Genomic DNA, 19,780 nt, shown 5'->3' on the forward strand with positions numbered 1-19,780 from the left:
GCCTGTGGTCGCATACATACATGAGCTAGCTTATTTGCCATGTTTGTAGTTGTGCCATTATCATTGTACATGTTTTTCAGAAATGGGGTCAATCAGAAATGACCCCAGGTTGATGTATTACTCAGTGTCAGAGCTAAGATATGTAGCATCAATGTTATGCAGTTACTAAAAAGAGAATATTCTGTTCCACGCACATCCAGCTCAAATGTAACATGTGTTTTCTTGAAAGTATACCCACACAATGGGGTATTTCTATGTGCAGCACGTGCCAACTCTTAATGACAGCAGTTTTCTATGGCAACGGAAGTCTCTGTGTGATGGTTAAGTATGCAAGGTAAATGTATTTTTATTCAGTAAAGTTCAATACATTTGTAATTGGTCTTCAGTGTTGATGTAAAGTCTTAACCAGGAGCCTACTACGAAGCAGGATTTGGGGTTAGCAAGGTAATTTCAGGTTTAATTCTGGGTTTTCAGTTTCACGACAGTGGTTGGCTTTTTACCAGGGTAATCGCCACAGTAACTTATGCTGCACACTTAACCTGCCCGGAGTGTGTTGTTTGAGATAACAGATCAACACGTATGAAAGCACCGACTGCTGAACAATCAATTGTCTTGGAAAATTGCTTCATTGTTTCTAGAATATCCCGACCTCGGTGCGCGAATAGTGAGTCAGACAAAACACTTGGCTTTCCATGACGAGTATCTTTGAAGTGTATATAGACTACTAATATTATCCTAAAACAGAGAACGGTTAAAGCACTGAAGCCAAATTACTTACTTGTTGACCGTATAATGATTTGCTTATAAGTAAGGCTATTTACTGGTCTGAATTAGGTTTTGTATATATTTTTTATTTTCTCAAAAGACCTTTTAACACATTAATGGAATACACTATTGTAATAGTGCCTTAATGATGGGGCTGTAATTTTGGTAAGCCTATTAATTTAGTCGGCAAGTTTTTACCAGCTTTCCGCCTTGCTTTTGGCAGAGGCAACTGTGTTCTTTTTTGCCTGGATTATATAAAAAAATGTATCATTTGTTTAATATTGTAGTTTGCTCATCTTCTGTACATCTTCTGTCTCTGGTAGACTTGACCATTATTGCAATTGGCCCCTTATACGTGAACACACAAAAGATTGGTAAAACCTGGGTTGAGTTAACAAGTTGATAGCCACTGTCGTAACACTGCTTAGCGTGATTGCAGTTGAAAGGCTCAGAGAAGCCAGCTTACTAAAATATATTTCTGGTATATTGAACTTGCTTCGTAGTAGGCCTACAGGCGACATTTGATTATTGTGTAAGAAAGTTGAGGTTTGAAACAGTGACTTTCAAGTGTTTAACAAGCAAGTTGTCTCACTTATTTAAGGTGTTTCTTTCTCATGTAGTACTCTTGGATGATCTTTTTTTTGCCACTAAGCAAAACATTCTGCTTTAAGGAATGAATAACACAGCTTCATATTGATGACATGAGGTTGCAACCACTATTAGACTTAAGGAATCACAATGCTGTACATTTTCCACAAGGTGGAAAGTAAAAAAATAAAGTGTATTTTTCCTGGTTACAGCTTTATTTTGGTTGTTTTGTTTGAACAAAATTCCTTTTGATTTAAAATGACATCAGAAATAATGTGTGATAGCAAACTCCCTAAAAAATCTCAATGTAACTGTTAACTAGTACACCTTATGAGAAAAAGTCAAGCAAAATCCTCACAACTGTAGTTGTAATTCCTAGTCTTCGAGGGCCAAAATCTGTGCAATTTCAATGTACCTAACATCACTCAATGTTAATTTTGACCATACTCTCAAGACTGATAAAATATTAATCATGAATTTACAACATGACATTAAGTTGAGCTCTAGTCATCAACCCAGTCTTCTTTAGCCCAGTAAGGTAGGCAGGTCTTGTATTCAAAGTCCGGTCCTTTGTAGCGTAAAGCATGCAGATACATGATCAGCTCCTTCTCGGTAGGGTCCGGCCTAGTGATCTTACACTCACTACACAGAGGGTCTCTGTCTCTGGGGCCTGAGAGGGGTGCTGGTGCACAACCTGACAAGGCTCCATCCTTGCCTGCACCCTGCAAAGGGCGCATGTCATTCAGGGTACAGTCTGTAGACACAGGCTGTACTGGATGTGTCTGAAGCTCTGTACATTCATTGCTGACATCTCTATGTGTTTGTGAACTACATCCCCCAGACTCATCAGGCCTGGTCAAGCTAGTATCACAGGCGGCATTCTGTAGGTCTTTTCCATTAACTCCAACTCCCATAATGCCCTCCTGCAAGAGGCTGCTGGCATCCTCGGGTAGGTCTAAAAGGTGGAGGCTCTCCTTTGAGCGATGCTCATCCAGCAAAGCCTTCAGCAACTCCTCGTCACTCAGCCCAACCAGTCCCCCCTTGGCCCTTTCGGGGCCCCAGGCCGAGGAGCCATAGATGGGGTCGTTGAGGATAGGAAACCCTAGGAACTGGAGGTGGACACGGATCTGGTGTGTGCGCCCAGTGAGAGGCATGCAGCGAACCACGCTGTTGCTTCCGTTGTAGCTGAGCCTCTGAAAGACAGTGCGGCAATCCTTGCCGAGGGGGTCCACCCGGCACAGCCCCACCTTGAAGGACACAACCAGGATAGGCTCCTCACACACCACTTCAGCCTCTGGAAACTCCCCCTCCACACGGCACACATACTCCTTCTCCAGCTGATGGGGAGAGCACACACACACACAACACTTGCTATTTACAATTCTCAACATGTGAGCCATGTGAGACGTTCCAAAGAACAAGTGACCCATTTTGTTTGAAAAGGAAACCAAACTTCAAGTGCTGCAAAGGAAAGGTATTTGAAAAGGCGTATTCAAATACATATCTCTGTCACAGGCTGGAGTTTGAACAGATAATTCAATGGAAGGGAGTCTCACCTGTCTGTCTCTGACCAGCTTGTCCAGTCTCTTGGACACCTCTAGGGTTCGAGCAAACAGCAGCACCCCGGAGGTTAACCGGTCCAGCCGATGGACGGTGTGGAGGCCTGAGATCCCCCTCTCCTTCCCCAGAATGAAGATCACCGTGTTGTGGCGGAAACGTCCGCAGGGATGCACCGGCATGGAGGCAGGCTTGTCCACCACCAGAACCTCCCCGTTGTCCTCCAGGATCTCCAAGGGCCGGCCCACAACTGGAGGCTCATGCCGATGAACTGTGTTCTTCATGTGGTCATTGTTCTGGAGAAGGGTTGGAACATATTATGAGACACTATACGATTTACGTAAATTTACGATTGATACATTACAGTAAATGATATTCTTGGAAGCTCAGTTCCGAGGCAACATACCCTGAGTGTTATCGACAAGTCATTTACTGGTTCCTCGTTGAGACGGATGCGTCCCTCTTTGGCTGCTGCTTTGTAGTAATCTAAGGATTCTGCTCTGAACTCCTTGCTGAAGACTTCTAAGAGACTCTTCCCAATCCAGCGGCCCTTGCAGTAAGTTTTAAAGTCAAAGTAGTAAGGTCGCACTTTTCGCAGACCACCTTCGAAATAGTACGAGGTTTCATCGAAGTGTTCTTGGCTGAAGCCTACCCCGGGGTTTCTCTTCTGAGGAGGTGGGATGTACCTCTCCCCTGGTTTCATGTTCTTACCACCACCTCCTCTCCGTCTCTTACCACGACAGTCTTTTTCTGTCTCTACCCCCTCTTCGCTTTTGCGCTTAACAGTTCCTGTCACTTCGTACTCTTTGGTCGTTGAAGTGATTTCGGAGATGTTTTTCCCTGCCGCATCGGTGGCTTCTATAGTCTCCATCTGTTGTGTTGTCATTGGTGTCTGCTGTCTGTACGATCGTGAATATAGAAGGAATGCGTTTATATTGTGACGGACTCCAACATCATTGTACTTGGTCACTTTCCAATTCACTTTCCCGTCGATGAATGTAGCATTGCATTTAGGCAGGGTGCATCGACGGCGTCCAAGGGACAACTTTAGCTGGATACAATCTATCTTATTGTATTGACAACCATACACATTTGTTTTTATATAACGAAGGAACAAACCAAACACCGAATCTAACTGTTTCCCGTTCTTTAAAATGACAGTTTGTATGGTAAGACATAAATTATGTACCCTTAAAGTGGGAGTCAGGACACTCACATGCATCTCCCAAAGGTCCTTGGTGTTTTCAGACGCTGGATGATGACGTCAAACTGTAGTCTTCTTTTAATAGCCTGGTTAAAAAATAAAACTCAAAAAAGCCGTGTCATGGCCACTACATTCACACTTGATCATAATAAGCACATCATAATTTTATTACACTTTTATTAATAAACAATATCGTAATAGTCAAAATTATTTTGATTATTTCCCAAAATAAAGTACATTTCCTTCTCATCTACAAAGGTGGTTCTTCTATTGTAGTGATATAAAGGAATTAGGATTAGGTGATTAGACTATGAATGCTGAGATTCACAGCAACAATTGAAATAAAATGTACACATTGTACACATGCATCAACTTTACATCACTTGGTAAGCGTTGACTATATAATTCCCTTCTTGTTTGTTTCCATCACTGGGATCATGATCCTTTAGGATTATACAGGTGTCTGTCTCCACCTTCACCTCACAGATGAATAAAACATTCAAACTACCAGACAACGGACAATAATCTATCAGGGAAGATTAACACATGGCAAGTTTGAAAGTCCATAACATGAACAGATGAACTTGTAAATCCACAGTCCTTGGCTTCTCTCCTCATCTCATAGTCCTGGGTCTTCCCAGAGATGCTACAAGGCAAAGAAGAGCAGGCAGCTGCTGGCATGTTCTGGCTGCTATGCATCAGACTGGACTGTCCTATGGGACCCCAGAATTGCAGCCCCAGCACCACCTCCTGCAGGGGCAACCACACTGCAATCAGAGCTCACCCCTGAGGGGGGAGAACAAACACACGTGCGCACACACACACACACACGGATAATCAGGGAACCAACTCCACTGTGCAATGATCAACAAAGTCCAGATATAACCACAATTCTCATAAAGGTAAACACCTGTCAATAATACAGTGCTATGAATGTCAGTATTAGTCTGTAGTGTATATACCCAGGCCACTGGCGTCGCTTATCAGTGAGAGGAACATAGATGACCCCCATTAGGGCTTTTCTGAAGAACGTTCCGTCTGGCTGGCGGTCGTACTGCTCCAGAACTTGGCTCCCTCCGTCTGGACCCACCGGGAGAACCAGCCTCCCTCCAGGCTTCAGCTGCTCTAGGAGCTGCCAGAATGAAGAATAGTTTAATATTGCAAATCACACACACTTTACACAGTTTTAATAATGTGAAGCATCAGGGACAACGGTTTTGACTGTTCAAGCATTATGAATTGTTGGTGATCCATGCAGAGAGGCCGGTTTCTGTGTAGTGGTGGGCAGGAACACGGGTGCTCACAGCTTTGGGGAGTGTAGGTGCAGCTGCCCCCACGTGGATGGCGTCATACGGTGCTCCTTCAGGGTAGCCCAACCTCCCGTCCCCCACTGACATGACGACAAAACAAATATCATGATGCAATGTAGTCAAATATATATTTTTTTTTTATTCAGTAGAAACCACTTTCATTTAGGGATGCACGGAAATTTCAGCCGGCAAAAATAGCGAAAGCATTTGGTTTGTCCATTTTCAGCTCACACATTTTTCTATAAATTGTTTTAACATTTGTGCTATACTAACCTCAAACCTTTTTCAGATTATCTGTGTTTTATCCCAAAAAATCAATTTAGTCATTTTTGGTTTGGGTTTTAATAAGCCATGTGCATTCAGAATTTTGTATTTTCTGCCAAAACATTTCATTTTGTAGCATCATTAGTTTCATTTTCAGGTTATTAAGACATAAGAGAAGTGTCTGCTTCTGGTGGTTGCCTGCATTCTTCTAGGCACTGGTACATGGCTGTCACAAACTGGCCATCAGCTGGTCTCCATGGACTCACAGAGGTCAGGTGAGTCAATCTGAAGGTCAACATACTCTTACCAAGGTCACATGACTCACTCACCCACAAGTTGAATGCATCCTGAGGAGAGCAGCTTTGGGTCATCTGCCTGCACGTTTCTCACAGAGGCCTCCACCAGCTCCTTGATGTGCTCGATTCCCACCACCTTCCCCGAGGACCCCACCTAAGGGAAGGGGGCCAGAGGAATGTGAGGGAAGAGACAACACAGGGTAGCACTGAGGCAGATTATACAACAGTTTGTTCCGAACAAGTAATATGATTGAACAGGGTATTCCTTGAGTACTGATATTTAGTCATATCAGCACTGGGTCTTTTAACTAAACATGAATCACTCCAATGAAATTATCAAGCGTTAGACGCTAGGGTGCAGGAAAATGTTTGAGTGTTGCTTAGCAACAGTCCAGTCCCAGTCCAGTGGTGGAACTATTTTGTGTTGGCAGAGCAAAATAAATGATCAAATAAACAAATCATAATCTGTTTGTCACTTTGTAATCTAATGGTGCTTGTAGAACTGAAGCAAAATCACACTTGATATCATGCGTTTTTCATGAAACCATGTACATTTTGACAATAACATGTTCATTATTTATACAGAGATTTATTATGGAGGTAGATTAAAGGTACAGTAGAATTTACAGCATCAGGACTCTGGAACATACCATCCTGGCAAAGCAGGCAGTGAGATATCCACTCCCAGAACCCACATCCAGGGCTGAGGCCCCTTCGATTAGCTTGTCACTCAACACCTCCAGAGCATGTGCATGCTAGGGAAGAACAAGTCAACATTCAGTAACGTAATTGATGTAAATGTAATTGACAATTCCAAAATGTTATGAATTATAATGCCATATTATATTCAATAAACATTCCTCGTTTAAAAGGACAATGTTGCCCAGACCACTGGTTGAATAAGACTAGAGATGAGAATTTGAAAATATGGATTTTGTCCACATATGCAAACATACGTGTTCATACTGTACATGTAAATGTTGTGGCTTGCTCTAGATGGTAAAATACTTACCATGTGTGGAGCGCTGATTGTTGCCTTGTACCCTTGGTAGACAAAGGGAATCAGAATGCTAACCATTTTCTAACTCATATTCTGGTGAGACTATATCTCAAAACATGTTACAGTGGTGTGACATGAGTAACTGCAGTGTTCTCCTACAAGTTATAAGGTAATTAAGTGTGCCACTGTAAGAAAGTTACCGATAGATTGAGGAGAGTCGGAGTAAGGGTAGTCCTCAGAGTATATTCCCCTGTCTGTGGCCAGCATGGCATCAAACACACGATCACTGCGGATCACTCCATGATCTAAAAGGGTCAAAGGTCAGGTAATCAGGATTTGTAACAGAGATCAATGAAAACCACTCCACGACTCTGAAAACTCAAACCAGCCCTAAACTGCACTGAACTGGATACTGAAAATCTCAACAATGGATGAACATGCGTTGACAATGTCATAAAGAGTTGAATTATTATATTAGTGAGCTATAAATAGTATAATATATGTACATGTACTGTCGTCATTGTCGAATAATGTGTTTCTAAGTTCTGTGGCTCCAGAGATACTGTGTGGTTTTACCCCGAAGTCGACTGATGAGTTCAGGATTTGTCTTGCCACTGGACATCCATGCCATGGTCCTGGATAACAGCACACCCATAGGGACTGCCACTACAGCCAGACGCAATACTGCTGAGTGCATTTCACATACACCGTGCCTCCCTTAACAAACACACAGACAACAACAATGACAGATATTTATACACAAAACTAATACAATCAGTAATTGTTAATGTCCTTTGAGAATGTAGTGTGTATACAAGACCTAGTGTGAACTATAAGGGAAGAAATGCAGAAACCCCTATTACTCTCCATAACCCGTAATTTACACTTCCAGAATGTAAAAGGTAGCTGTATATAGTTTACCAACTGATAATGATATGGATCAAAATGTGAGTAAGGCTAGATAGCCACACTAACATAAGGTTAAAGCCACCAAGCCAACGCTGTTGCAGCCTGCATATAATTAACCAAGAAAACTAGGTTCATATGCAACGCTGTCAAACATTTGCATCTAATAGGTAATGTATCAAAATGTGTTTGGTAAGAAATGCCAAACTTCAAAAGATCATAAAATAATATTTTACCTTGGTAGCTGCACCACCAAATAATGCCCCAGCTGGGACAGATTTCCGCGTCCTTATCGTATCTAGCCAATCACATTTGGATTAACCGCCTAAAAGATTAAAGAAACCAATAGAATCCCGACATTATTTGACAGCCAGGTACACAAGCCAATCAGATTAGTCACAACAAAGCCTAGCCCGGTACCACCTCTCCCTTGAAGAACATGACCATGGACACACTTAGCTAGCTAGCAATCTAGTTTACATAATCAGAGAGGCAGCTAAATCTTTTTTTGCGTTTTGGACGTCCATATGGACGTCCATAGACTGACGGCGATGGCTGCTGATCTTTGCATGGATGGACGGACGGCGATGCTGTTCAGAGTGCCGTCCATAGAGGGAGCATATATTTTGGACGGCGTCATAGCCGTCCATACGGACGGCGATGCTGTTCAGAGTGCCGTCCATAGAGGGAGCAGATATTTTGGACGGCGATGGATTAGCAGGGACGTCCCTCGTGCCGTCCATAGAGGGAGCAGATATTTTGGACGGCGTCATAGCCGTCCATATGGACGGCGATGCTGTTCAGAGTGCCGTCCATAGAGGGAGCATATATTTTGGACGGCGATGAATTGAATGTTTAGCAGGCTGTTGAGCTAACAGAACTGCCGAAGGCTACCATAGCATGTAGCTAGCTACATTAACTTTGGATGACTCAATCTTTTGTCAAGTTAATTTGTATGAATTGCATGTTAGTGCAATATTTACGCCTTCTGTTTTTTTACATAATCAGCAGTATGATCTCATGACAATATAGACTTGAAAAACAATATGTTATGGTTTGGGTTTGCCTATAGGCTACATATATTTTAATTATTTCGAGAATTGTTAATAAAGACTCATTTAAAAGGTTAACATTGTGTTATGACCCTATGAAATACATTGCCATTTAGGTCTTTTAAACCGTCAGTTTAAAGTGTTTTATGGGTGGATTTGAAGCCACCAGTCAGTAGCTCCAATCTTGCGCACGAACTTTGCGCACGGAGACAAACGCAAAACAACAAACACTCGCTTGGAGCGGAGACCAATGCAAAACACAATACGATGTGTTGAGCCAAACCAAAGCCGTCAAAGGCTACCATGAATGTAGCTACAGCAACCGTGGATGACTCAATAAGTTTTGTCACGTTATTTTGTATTAATTGCATTTAAGTGAAGGCTATATATTTACGCCTTTATTTTATTTTCAACATACAAAAGTAGGCCAATCAACAATATAATCTCATGACAATACAGACTTGAAAAACAATATGTTATGGTTAGGGTTTGCCTAGATATAGGCTACATATATTTTAATTATTTCGAGAATTGTTAATAAAGACTCAATTAAGATTTTAACATTGTGTTATGACCCTATGAAATACATTGCCCTTTAGGTCTTTTAAGCCGTCAGTTTAAAGTGTTTTATGGGTGGATTTGGAGCCACCAGTCAGTAGCTCCAATGTTGCGCACGAACCACTTTGAGCGGAGACAAATGCAAAACGTAATAGCCTATGGGCCTAACACTCCAAATGTTAACCTTTTAAATGAGTCTTTATTAACAATTCTCGAAATAATTAAAATAAATGTAGCCTATAGGCAAACCCAAACCATAACATATTGTTTTTCAAGTCTATATTGTCATGAGATCATACTGCTGATTATGTAAAAAAAAACAGAATAAAGGCGTAAATATTGCACTAACATGCAATTCATACAAATTAACTTGACAAAAGATTGAGTCATCCAAAGTTAATGTAGCTAGCTACATGCTATGGTAGCCTTCGGCAGTTCTGTTAGCTCAACAGCCTGCTAAACATTCAATCCATCGCCGTCCAAAATATATGCTCCCTCTATGGACGGCACTCTGAACAGCATCGCCGTCCATATGGACGGCTATGACGCCGTCCAAAATATCTGCTCCCTCTATGGACGGCACGAGGGACGTCCCTGCTAATCCATCGCCGTCCAAAATATCTGCTCCCTCTATGGACGGCACTCTGAACAGCATCGCCGTCCATATGGACGGCTATGACGCCGTCCAAAATATATGCTCCCTCTATGGACGGCACTCTGAACAGCATCGCCGTCCGTCCATCCATGCAAAGATCAGCAGCCATCGCCGTCAGTCTATGGACGTCCATATGGACGTCCAAAACGCAAAAAAAGATTTAGCTGCCTCTCCAATCACATTTGGATTAACCGCCTAAAAGATTAAAGAAACCAATAGAATCCCGACATTATTTGACAGCCAGGTACACAAGCCAATCAGATTAGTCACAACAAAGCCTAGCCCGGTACCACCTCTCCCTTGAAGAACATGACCATGGACACACTTAGCTAGCTAGCAATCTAGTTTACATAATCAAATCCTTCTTTCTGTTCTGGAATAAAAGTAAACGGCACTGGCTTGACAGAAAGGTAAGACAATGCTGTTAATGCTTCTAAAGTGTACCCTAAGGAATGTTTTGCGGCTACCTACGCAGCTTGATAGCCTACTAGTTAGCTATACCTTGTAATACTAGCTAGCAGTGGCATAGCATTTGCGTGTTAGTGCAACTCATCTGTTCATTTCAATTCATTCGTATCAATTTACTAAACACAGTATTGTATAAAATACTCGTCCGTTTTCCAAGCTATCTGTAGTGTGTCTTTAGCTTGAGAAACCAATGTCAACGTTTGACTGCCCGTCTCCTTAATAATGACATTATCATTCCTTTAAGTGAATCTGAGTGTACCACTATGATTGACGACTTCGAGAACAAGGAGGCTCGGTCCAGCGGGGAGCTGTGGTCTGAAATCTGTTCGACTCTGCCTGACGTTGAGGAGGCAGGTCGGGGTGACGAGGCCCAAGCACAGTTCACAGACTCGTTCCATCCATCGTCGCGGATCGGACCGCAGTCTAACGGCATCTCTGCCGGGCCATGGGAACCCATGGAGGATTCCGATATCTACATTGCTAGTTTAGGTAGGCTACTACAAAAATATAATTTTTGTTAAGACATTCTGCCTTAACAGCGTCTATTTCCCTTCCTCGTCATCGCCCCTTCATTCCATCACTCCTTTCTTCCACTTATTTTTCCTTAATCGTTGTTGTTTTGATTATCGTTGTGATGTGTACAAGCTGGCCTTATTAATATCCTGAAATTGGAAATATGGAATGTGTCATCCAGAGAACCGTCTGAAGAGACTGAAAGGCCAATCCTCGGAGGTTACATCCAGGGAGATGTTGCGCTCCTTGTCACAGGCTAAGAAAGAGTGCTGGGACCGGTTCCTCCATGATGCCCAGACCTCCGAGCTCTTCCAGGGGGGAGAAATTGATGGCAGGTGAGCAGGTGACAACAGAGTAGGGTGCAGGTCAGAGGAGCGACAGAGCAGTGTGAAGGACCTGGCACTTCATTCTATTATATTTCTCTGTAGGCCACTACCTCTATTAGGATCCGTACCCATGACTGAATGAAGTATCTATTTCCATGTATTCCTCAAGTTGTTAGTACATCTCAATACCTTGTAGATATGGTGCAAAATTGAACATTTTAGATACTAGGAGACTGCCTCATTGTAGAACCATATGTTTAGTAACATCCCCTGTCTCTCTCTCTCTTTTATTCTCTCTTTCTCTCCTCCCTTCCGTGCCCCTCTTCCACTCCTCTATCCCCAGTGCCCTGGAGCACCTGAAGCGCTGGCTGCTGCCAGAGAAAGTTGCCATTAGCGCTGAGGAGCTAGAGTTCCTTCTCCTGCCCTCTCACCGAGGAGAAAACGTCACCTCAGAGCCAGAGACCAGCCCTGGCCCAGACACCACAGCACAGTCCCATCAGGCCGGAACCCAGGAGCAGGAGCAGGGGGAGGGCACCCGCAGAGTACTGGAGGACTGCCCAACACCAGAGAAATAGACTGGGAGAAAGATGATGATGAAGGCTCTGCTGGTTGGTGCTCAGACATTTGAATGCACAGGGACCACAATTCATGTGTTATCTGTTTGTGGTTGAATCATATTAGAAGTGATCATTTTGGACAGATCAATGCTAAACTTGCATGACTGTTAGGTACATTTGTTGCCATGTTGATTTTTTGAAAATGGGACCCTTAAAACTGTTAAGTGTTCAAATGTTCATTTTAAAACACCATTACTTTAATAAGGCTAAACTGTATTTTTTTTTGTCAAACCATATGTATTTTTAACCCTGTTGTAATTATTGTAGATTAGTTAAAATATATACTGTTGAACCGATATGTACCTGCATCGAACAAGTAGGAAGAGATGGAAGGGTTTAAAAAAAAAAAAAAAGAAGGAAACTAAGAATACGTTTTGGCCATAGTGTACAGTAGCCTACTTTGAAAAGCCCTCATTTTGTAATTTTTTCCTGTAATTTTCTGCTCCACCCCAAAAATAATCTAATTATACTGCACAACCCCCACGTTGCCGCTAGGAGGTAGCACTGAGAGTCAAAAAGGTGAAGCGACAAAGCACCTGTTGTGAAATGCACTAGTAGCCTACTCTTGTATTTTAATAGGAGAGCATTTTGGAGCTTGGAAGCTGTTGTACGCTTTCTTTCTGTGGTAATGCTAAGACGCTAGCTAATAATAATGCTCCTTGTGACAGTGCTCATTTTTGTCCAGTAACCTATACTGTCATCATAATATCATTGTATTGTATTATGGAAGAAAATCCTTAAAGTTTGGTCTCCGGTCGGATCTGGTTGTAGCTTTCTGTAGCTATCGAAAGTTAAAAAATAATAAACACCTTTTGTTTCGTTCCTGTGATTTTTGTTCGAGAGTTGTATTTTCTTAGTCTTTCTGACTTACGTCCGCGCACCCCCTCCCCTCTCCCAACGCCCCCCACCGCCTACCTCTTCAAAACCTCCGTCATTCAAGCCTAGGTTAAATAGAAATGTGTACATCGAAAAGAACATATGGCTTTAGCAAATGCTTTATCCAGAAGATGATTATTATCACCAACTGAAACCACCTGCTTAGAACTGAGCCAAAACCTGGCAGACATTGTAATATTTATCTGTGCTGTCAAGACGTATTGTGCTATCTGCATAACCTGAGTTCCTCTTGTCTCTTAAAAGACGAAGTTTGGAAAATAAACAGAACGGAGCTGCTTAGTAGCAGTACAGACGCTTTGCAGCAAGCACAAGGACGTTTATGCTAACACTGAAGTTTTATTTTGCAACTGTGTCCGATTGGGCATATTTAGTTGGACGTCTTGCTAAGACTTCAAGGTAAGATTAGAACTGCAGCTTCACAATTACGTTTTGGAAACCCCCCAAAATTAATTGAGATTTTCTAAAGATTGGAAAATTACTTAATTATTAATTTGTTTAAGTGTATTTAAATTCTGCAAAGCACATATGCCTTTTTGTGGAAGGGATATGTTGATGTGATATTTATTAGTTAGCATCAGTTAGAATAATACGTTTTATAATCTATAATAGATTTCACAATTGACCATCATATTTTAAATATTATATATTTTTTTATATGGCTGTACACGTTTTTGTTTCTCACTAATGATCCCTTATCCTTACTGAACAACGAGGCAGCGCAGTAAATATTTTAGGTGAGATTATATTGGAGTTGAGTTTGGAGCCTGTATGAATCTGGCATGAATATGTTATTGTTTAAAATCATTAAATGGTCACTGAGTTATTCGTCATTTTGAGATAGACCAGTTCTTAAGCTATGCCTTTCTCAGAACTCTTGCAGTCATGAATGGATCACTGCTCTATTCACTTCAGTGGTGCCTGCATCTCTGTCGTGGTTCCATAATTGCCTCATGCAGAGTAGCCAGGAACCCTATGATCAGTGTGTTCATGTTTATTCAGCACTTTCCTCAGTGAGATCAGTGAGGTGCCTCTTAATTGGCTGATGTGTATGAGCTCCGATATCTGCCCTAGTTTGCTTCTTGTCCAAAATATTGTTTTTAATAATGGCACAGAATTGTCAGTAGGACATCTAGTTTAACCAAAAATGGGATCTCATTCAGTATTTATAACAAAATGCACAGTAAACTGTGCTTTTCCCCAAATATGGTAAATTGTGAGTGTGCATGAGTGTGCGTGAGCGTGCGCGAGTCTGTGTGTCTGCATGTGTGTTGAAGGCCATCAGGACCATTTTAGTCTTTAGTGCATGTACAGAACAAGGCAGACAGTCCAGCCAAAATGCAGACCATTGTTCAGTCCTGGTTATTGACCTTAACACAGGCTGCACTTAAAGGTCTAGGGTCAGAATTCGGTGCAATCATTCTAACAATGGGATCGTCAGGACACTGTGATATGAAAAAGATGTTAAGCCCACAATAGGATATGCAGGACAGAGTCATCTTAAAGGCCATATAGGTCGTAGTTGAGTAGTTAATTGAGACACTTGGTCTCGATGATGATGAGCCCTTTAGCAGTGATTTACACTCCCAGTTGAAATTTCCACGCCTCTTTGTTCTGTTTGCCTTTCAATTGAAAACATCCTCTGTGTTTAGGAGGCACTGCACCGTGATGGACCTGGTAAATGTTCAGAAAGACTCTTGGGAGGACACATCTCTCCATGCCATCTCATTCTCCTCTACCCCCACCCCCACCTCGTCCCCATCTGTTCACTCCTCCACCAACTCCACCTCCTTCTCTGGAGTGGACCTGCTGTTGGACCTGAAGCCTCTTTTCATCCCTCTTTACTCAACGGTGGTTTTGGTGGCCTGCTGTGGGAACCTTCTCCTCCTCTTCCTTATTGGTTTCAACAAGAAGACTCACAGCACCACCAACTTCCTGATTGCAAACCTGGCGCTGGTCGACCTGGTCATGTGCCTGTTCTGCGTGCCCTTCACTGCATTCTACGCCTTTGACAAGCGAGGCTGGATATTCGGCGGCTTCATGTGTCACTTTGTCAACGTCATGCAGCCTGCCACCGTTTTCGCCGCTGTCCTCTCTCTCACGGCCATCGCGGTGGACCGGTACGTGGTTGTGGCCTATCCGATTCGCCGGCGTGCTGGTGGGCAGTTCTGCTGGGGTCTCGTGGTGGTGATCTGGCTGAGCTCTCTGGCGCTCTCCGCCCCGACAGCTCTGCACACGGCCCACCTGGACCTCAGCGCAGCGGGCCTCAGCATGACCATCTGCGAGGAGTTCTGGCCTGACCAGGACCACGGACGCCTCCTCTACTCCTGCTTCCTCCTCCTCTTCTCTTACTTCCTACCTCTGGCAGCTGTGTCTGTCTCCTACTGTGCCATTTCACATCACCTGAGGCAGAGGACGACCTCTGACCTGGTCGCCAGTCACAGTTGCAGCCAGGCGACATGGGGGAAGAGAAGGAGGAAGACCTTTGTCCTGCTGCTGGTGTCGGTGCTGTGCTTTGCCTGTTCCTGGCTCCCCCTGCAGGTGGTCAATCTCATCCGTGACCTGGACCCAGACTTCTCCATCCTGGGGAAGAGTCACGTCAACCTCATCCAGGTGTGCTGCCACCTGCTGGCCATGAGCTCCGCCTGCTACAACCCTTTCATCTATGCCTCTCTCCACAGCAAGTTCCTGTCCTACTTATGTCGTCACTTCCTACCACGCCTCAGGGGCGGGGCTCAGGGGCAGAGCAGTCTTACAACGTCTCACAGACTGCCACGCCTAAACACTTCCTCAACAATGGCGGACATCCCTGTTGCCGTTGGTAAAAAGATACCTCAGGACAGCTACTGAGGACCTTAGAAGGTATCCTTGGAGCTGACATGGTAGACATGGTGGGTTGATTGACAGAAGACATCCTGGGCTGCTATTGCGGACTTGTACAAGACTGCTACAGACAGGACCATAATCTGTTGGAGTCAAATTGGAGTTTCTATACAATCCCAGTCAAAAGTTTGGACACATTTTCCCAATTCCCCGTGAACTTAGTTCGGTCTGGCCTCAGAAGACACTAATGACTGTATATCAGGTGGTAGAGCCTGAAGCAGGTTCTGCTTTGGCCTGGTAAAGAATTTAGTATATTCCTGTCCTGCCAACCAATGATTAAATATATCCCCTAAAATCAGAATTTAAATATTATAGAGCTTCTGCTAAATGAGTAAATGTAATATTATTAAAGACAGGCCTTTTCTATAGCTGAACTAGGGGAGTCAGGTGGCTGAGCGGTTAAGGAATCGGGCTAGTAATCTGAAGGTTGCCATTTCGATTCCCGGCCATGCCAAATGACGTTGTGTCCCTTGGGCAAGACACTTCACCCTACTTGCCTCAGGGAGAATGTCCCTGTACTTACTGTAAATCGCTCTGGATTAATTCGTCTGCTAAATATAAATGAACTGTTTTGCATGCAGGAAAGGTTTCTGAGATGTCTGCAAATCAATTATTTAATTGTGAAAGTGTATGCTTTAAACAGGGTAAACTTAGTTCTTATTGATTTAGCAAAAAGTTGTACATATTTTGTATAATATACAGTATATATCTTAGCAGTATCAAATGTGTTGTGCAAATATAATAACATCCCATGTTAATTGTTGTGCTGAAACTGTTGAGCTTAATGCATCTGTAGATAAACATATTGATCATTCATTTTATATGTATCTTTATGGTGAACACCAGAGATGACATTTGGAAGAAGAGAGCAGCTATGGAAACATATTGTTGATAAAGATTCCTTCTTCATCTAGGTGTCATTTAACAACTGTCTGGATTTCTCTCTAAGATGAAGAAGCAGTGTGATATTTGAGACAAATACCCCCCCCCCCCCCTCCCTTGAGTGCACCTGAATGCCAAAGTTAACACCAGCGTGGGATACATATCTTGATATTGTAGATTTATCAAAGTGCAGGGAATGGTTGAACAAAATAAGTACTGGATATCAAGAAGCAAATCAACATCAACCAGGTGTCTCCCAAAACGTTCTCCTAATGCAGGTTTTGAATCAGTCATGGTTTGTATGGGTACTGTAATGGCAATTTTTGACATAGTTACAATATCTATGTTTCTTAGACAATTACTATTACGTTCAGAAACTGAACCTTGGTCGCAATTTAAATTACAAAATGAGCTCTCACATCTTTTAGAAACGTCTCACTGTGTCCAGTTACATTCACCTGTAGGGAACCAAACGCAGTCAACAAGTAGACGATGTGTCCTGTACACGTTTGTTCAAGGTTCAGAGTTCCCAATCCATAAATGATACGCACATTTAATATATACCACCACTCCTGGTTACAGAATAAATAGCTCATTATATGAGTTTGATATTCATCTGTCGTTGCACATTCTTACAACAGAGTAGATTGTGAATGGTCTCTAGTGATCAATTCAATGTGTTGTTAACGGTGCAGGGCACAGACCGGTCACCTTGCTTGGATGTGAAGCAGCACCAGAGCTTGGTACATGGAGGGTGTGAATCACCCCTTTAAAAGCAGACAGTAATCATCTTTCTATTCACTGAATAGAGAGAGGGACTAAAGCCGCAGAAGGGCACATCACATTCAACGTGGAATCAATGTGATACTGATGACGGCAAGAAACGTTTTATATCTTAAAGGTCATAACGCATTTTTATAGTATACAAATCCAGTTCTCCTCTGTGTTATTAGAAGACCCATTATGCCATTATTTGTCGATGGGTGTACTAAGTAAGCTGTTAATACAGTAACACTGAATTATGCTTTTTTGATAAGTGTATTATTGCTTTTACCTTGCGCTGTCCATGGTCCTGAAGCCCTCCAAATGATAGAAATCCGAAACAACAACTGTCTTTGTCATTGTATATCTCAGGTTAGGGTCCACAACCTTCTGGGTCTACAAATTCATTGGTCTGAATTGGTGTGTTTTTGTGTGTTGTTTACCTAAATCTTGGCACTCTTTGTTCAGTGTATTGGCCAAACATTAAATACAAATAAAGTTCTATGTTCATCTATTGAGACAGAGTGATACTTTTGTATTGTAGCTAAACGCTTCCTGATGAGTACCCTGTCTTCACTCTCTCTTCATCTCAAGGAGAGTGTACGTATGTGGGTGGAGTAGGCCTATGGAGAGACAAAGCCCTGTGTCAGTCCCAGACCAGGTGGGAAAAATAAAGAATAAAGGTCACCTATCTAATAATATCTAAGTGCTTGCCTCCTTCAAGGCCCACGCAACACATTCTACACACATTATCAGCCTGTGCGAAACAACAGCAAAGACTTGGCAGGGGGGAGAGCTAGGTTGAATATAAACACACACACATGCTTTCATATGTTTTGTAATTGCACAATCATTTCTGAACCTTTTCTGTCGTTTTCTACAGAAAAGGTTCACAGTCCACAGTTATCTCCATTCAAAACAGTCTGTAAACAACATAATCATGTTTCTTTGTAATAGCTACTATGACAGTGGCGGATGAAGCAAAAATAGAGAACTACAAACAAGGCAACATCAACATCCAAGCAGGAACATAATAAAGACGGAAGTCCATCTTGGAATCAATCTAGACTTTCAAATTGATGTAAAATATTCCTCTGCATATCAAACCGCATATTGCAGTAACTATAATTTAATCTTTCAGTTCGCAGTGACTGCTATAATTCACATAAATTTACCTTTTTTGAATCAGAGGAAAATAAATAGCCAACTGTTACATGTCCAAAACTATTCTTGTGACATTTGAGGCAGGTTCATAGAATAATGATGAGACAGCCTGCTTGAACTACATGTGACTCATGTACGTTTGGTTGGAGGTACATATTGATCTAAGCTCTAAGGTACCTTAGCTCTTCATCCCCTCAATATCTACACTGCTCTTATCTTACCTTTCTACCTCACCCTAATTAAAGCCATACCCTCTGGCCTGGTCCCTGACTGCCAAGATGGGGGCCTTCACAGTTACCTCAGACTGAAGGCACAGGCCTGGTGGTAACTGAGCAGAGCTGGCCACCACATGTGCCATGCTCAGCCAAACGGGAGGGGTCTGAAATAATGAGAGGTGAAAAGGAGGTCCAGAGAGCTTCAGAGACCTGAAACTGGGGCAAGATTAGGCAGAGTGGAGGGGGGAAGGGAGGTTAGAGAACAGAGATGAGGGAGATGGGGGTATTTTTATGCTTGAAAGGAGAGCTGAGGAAGAGAGTTAAATGCAGGTGAAGAAGAAAACTGTTGATGTGAACTGAAATGGAGAGAGAGAGAGAGCGAGAGAGAGAGCGAAAGTAATTTGTTATAACCAGATATATCATTCATTAATCTGAAGGGCCCGTTAATGTTTCATTTCAACCAGGTTTGTCACAGTAACATAATAGTGGGGTGGATGGATAATGGACTGCTTCTTATGGCCTCTCACAGAGAAGAGCTAGACTAATGTTGGGATGGACTGGCTTCTGAAGGACTCTCAGGGGAAATTATGTATGTTAGAGGTATATATTATTTAATATATACAGAAGACCAGATTTCTTTAGCTTTTTTAGACAACTTCACTGTTTGCTTTGAAAAGAAATTGGGTGAAAACAAAATTATTAATGCAAGCTGTACTGTTTTCTTGATACCTCAATTCAGAGGCAGGGTTTTTCACAGCATCATCTTCTACCTCCCTCACTCCTGCAGTGAGCAATATACTGAGGTTAGTGGTTTCTGCTCTCAGAACAAGCTTCCACACTGCAACAATGAGAACTGCCTTACGATTTTAATTCCAAGCAAACTCTAACAGAAGTTTGAGTG

The 19,780-nt window shown here is 42.6% G+C and overlaps 4 protein-coding genes across 7 annotated transcripts; 2 read left to right on the forward strand and 2 right to left on the reverse strand.

Annotated features, from left to right (window-relative positions):
- Nucleotides 1-383: 383 nt before the first annotated feature.
- rpusd2 (RNA pseudouridine synthase domain containing 2) lies at nucleotides 384-4,208 on the reverse strand. 3 transcript variants are annotated; one of them, XM_047018275.1, is made up of 4 exons: nucleotides 4,127-4,208; nucleotides 3,317-3,809; nucleotides 2,910-3,206; nucleotides 384-2,690 (listed from the first exon to the last, which is right to left on the reverse strand). In XM_047018275.1, the coding sequence occupies exons 2-4, from the start codon at nucleotides 3,794-3,796 to the stop codon at nucleotides 1,857-1,859; spliced, it is 1,611 nt and encodes a 536-aa protein (XP_046874231.1). In that variant the 5' UTR covers nucleotides 3,797-3,809; nucleotides 4,127-4,208; the 3' UTR covers nucleotides 384-1,856. The 3 variants fall into 3 exon arrangements, with proteins under 3 accessions (XP_046874231.1, XP_046874230.1, XP_046874229.1); XM_047018274.1 differs by having other exon boundaries at nucleotides 4,100-4,170; XM_047018273.1 differs by having other exon boundaries at nucleotides 385-2,690; nucleotides 3,317-4,174.
- Nucleotides 4,209-4,263: 55 nt separating this feature from the next.
- On the reverse strand, nucleotides 4,264-8,191 carry pcmtl (l-isoaspartyl protein carboxyl methyltransferase, like). Of its 2 annotated transcripts, none has more exons than XM_047018276.1 (9): nucleotides 8,127-8,191; nucleotides 7,561-7,701; nucleotides 7,185-7,289; nucleotides 6,997-7,028; nucleotides 6,635-6,739; nucleotides 6,018-6,138; nucleotides 5,419-5,504; nucleotides 5,077-5,246; nucleotides 4,264-4,864 (listed from the first exon to the last, which is right to left on the reverse strand). In XM_047018276.1, the coding sequence occupies exons 2-9, from the start codon at nucleotides 7,679-7,681 to the stop codon at nucleotides 4,828-4,830; spliced, it is 777 nt and encodes a 258-aa protein (XP_046874232.1). In that variant the 5' UTR covers nucleotides 7,682-7,701; nucleotides 8,127-8,191; the 3' UTR covers nucleotides 4,264-4,827. The 2 variants fall into 2 exon arrangements, with proteins under 2 accessions (XP_046874232.1, XP_046874234.1); XM_047018278.1 differs by having other exon boundaries at nucleotides 4,264-4,900.
- A 2,244-nt stretch (nucleotides 8,192-10,435) lies between these two features.
- Nucleotides 10,436-12,908, forward strand: ccdc32 (coiled-coil domain containing 32). Its single transcript, XM_047015085.1, has 4 exons — nucleotides 10,436-10,565; nucleotides 10,868-11,112; nucleotides 11,318-11,471; nucleotides 11,806-12,908. Exons 2-4 carry the CDS (start codon nucleotides 10,887-10,889, stop codon nucleotides 12,035-12,037), a joined length of 612 nt encoding a protein of 203 aa, XP_046871041.1. The 5' UTR covers nucleotides 10,436-10,565; nucleotides 10,868-10,886; the 3' UTR covers nucleotides 12,038-12,908.
- A 1,733-nt stretch (nucleotides 12,909-14,641) lies between these two features.
- prlh2r (prolactin releasing hormone 2 receptor) lies at nucleotides 14,642-15,823 on the forward strand. Its single transcript, XM_047051978.1, has one exon. It carries the CDS (start codon nucleotides 14,642-14,644, stop codon nucleotides 15,821-15,823), a length of 1,182 nt encoding a protein of 393 aa, XP_046907934.1.
- The last annotated feature ends 3,957 nt before the right edge of the window (nucleotides 15,824-19,780 follow it).

The sequence above is a fragment of the Hypomesus transpacificus genome, chromosome 3 (assembly GCF_021917145.1).
Source record: "Hypomesus transpacificus isolate Combined female chromosome 3, fHypTra1, whole genome shotgun sequence".
NCBI lineage: Eukaryota > Metazoa > Chordata > Actinopteri > Osmeriformes > Osmeridae > Hypomesus > Hypomesus transpacificus.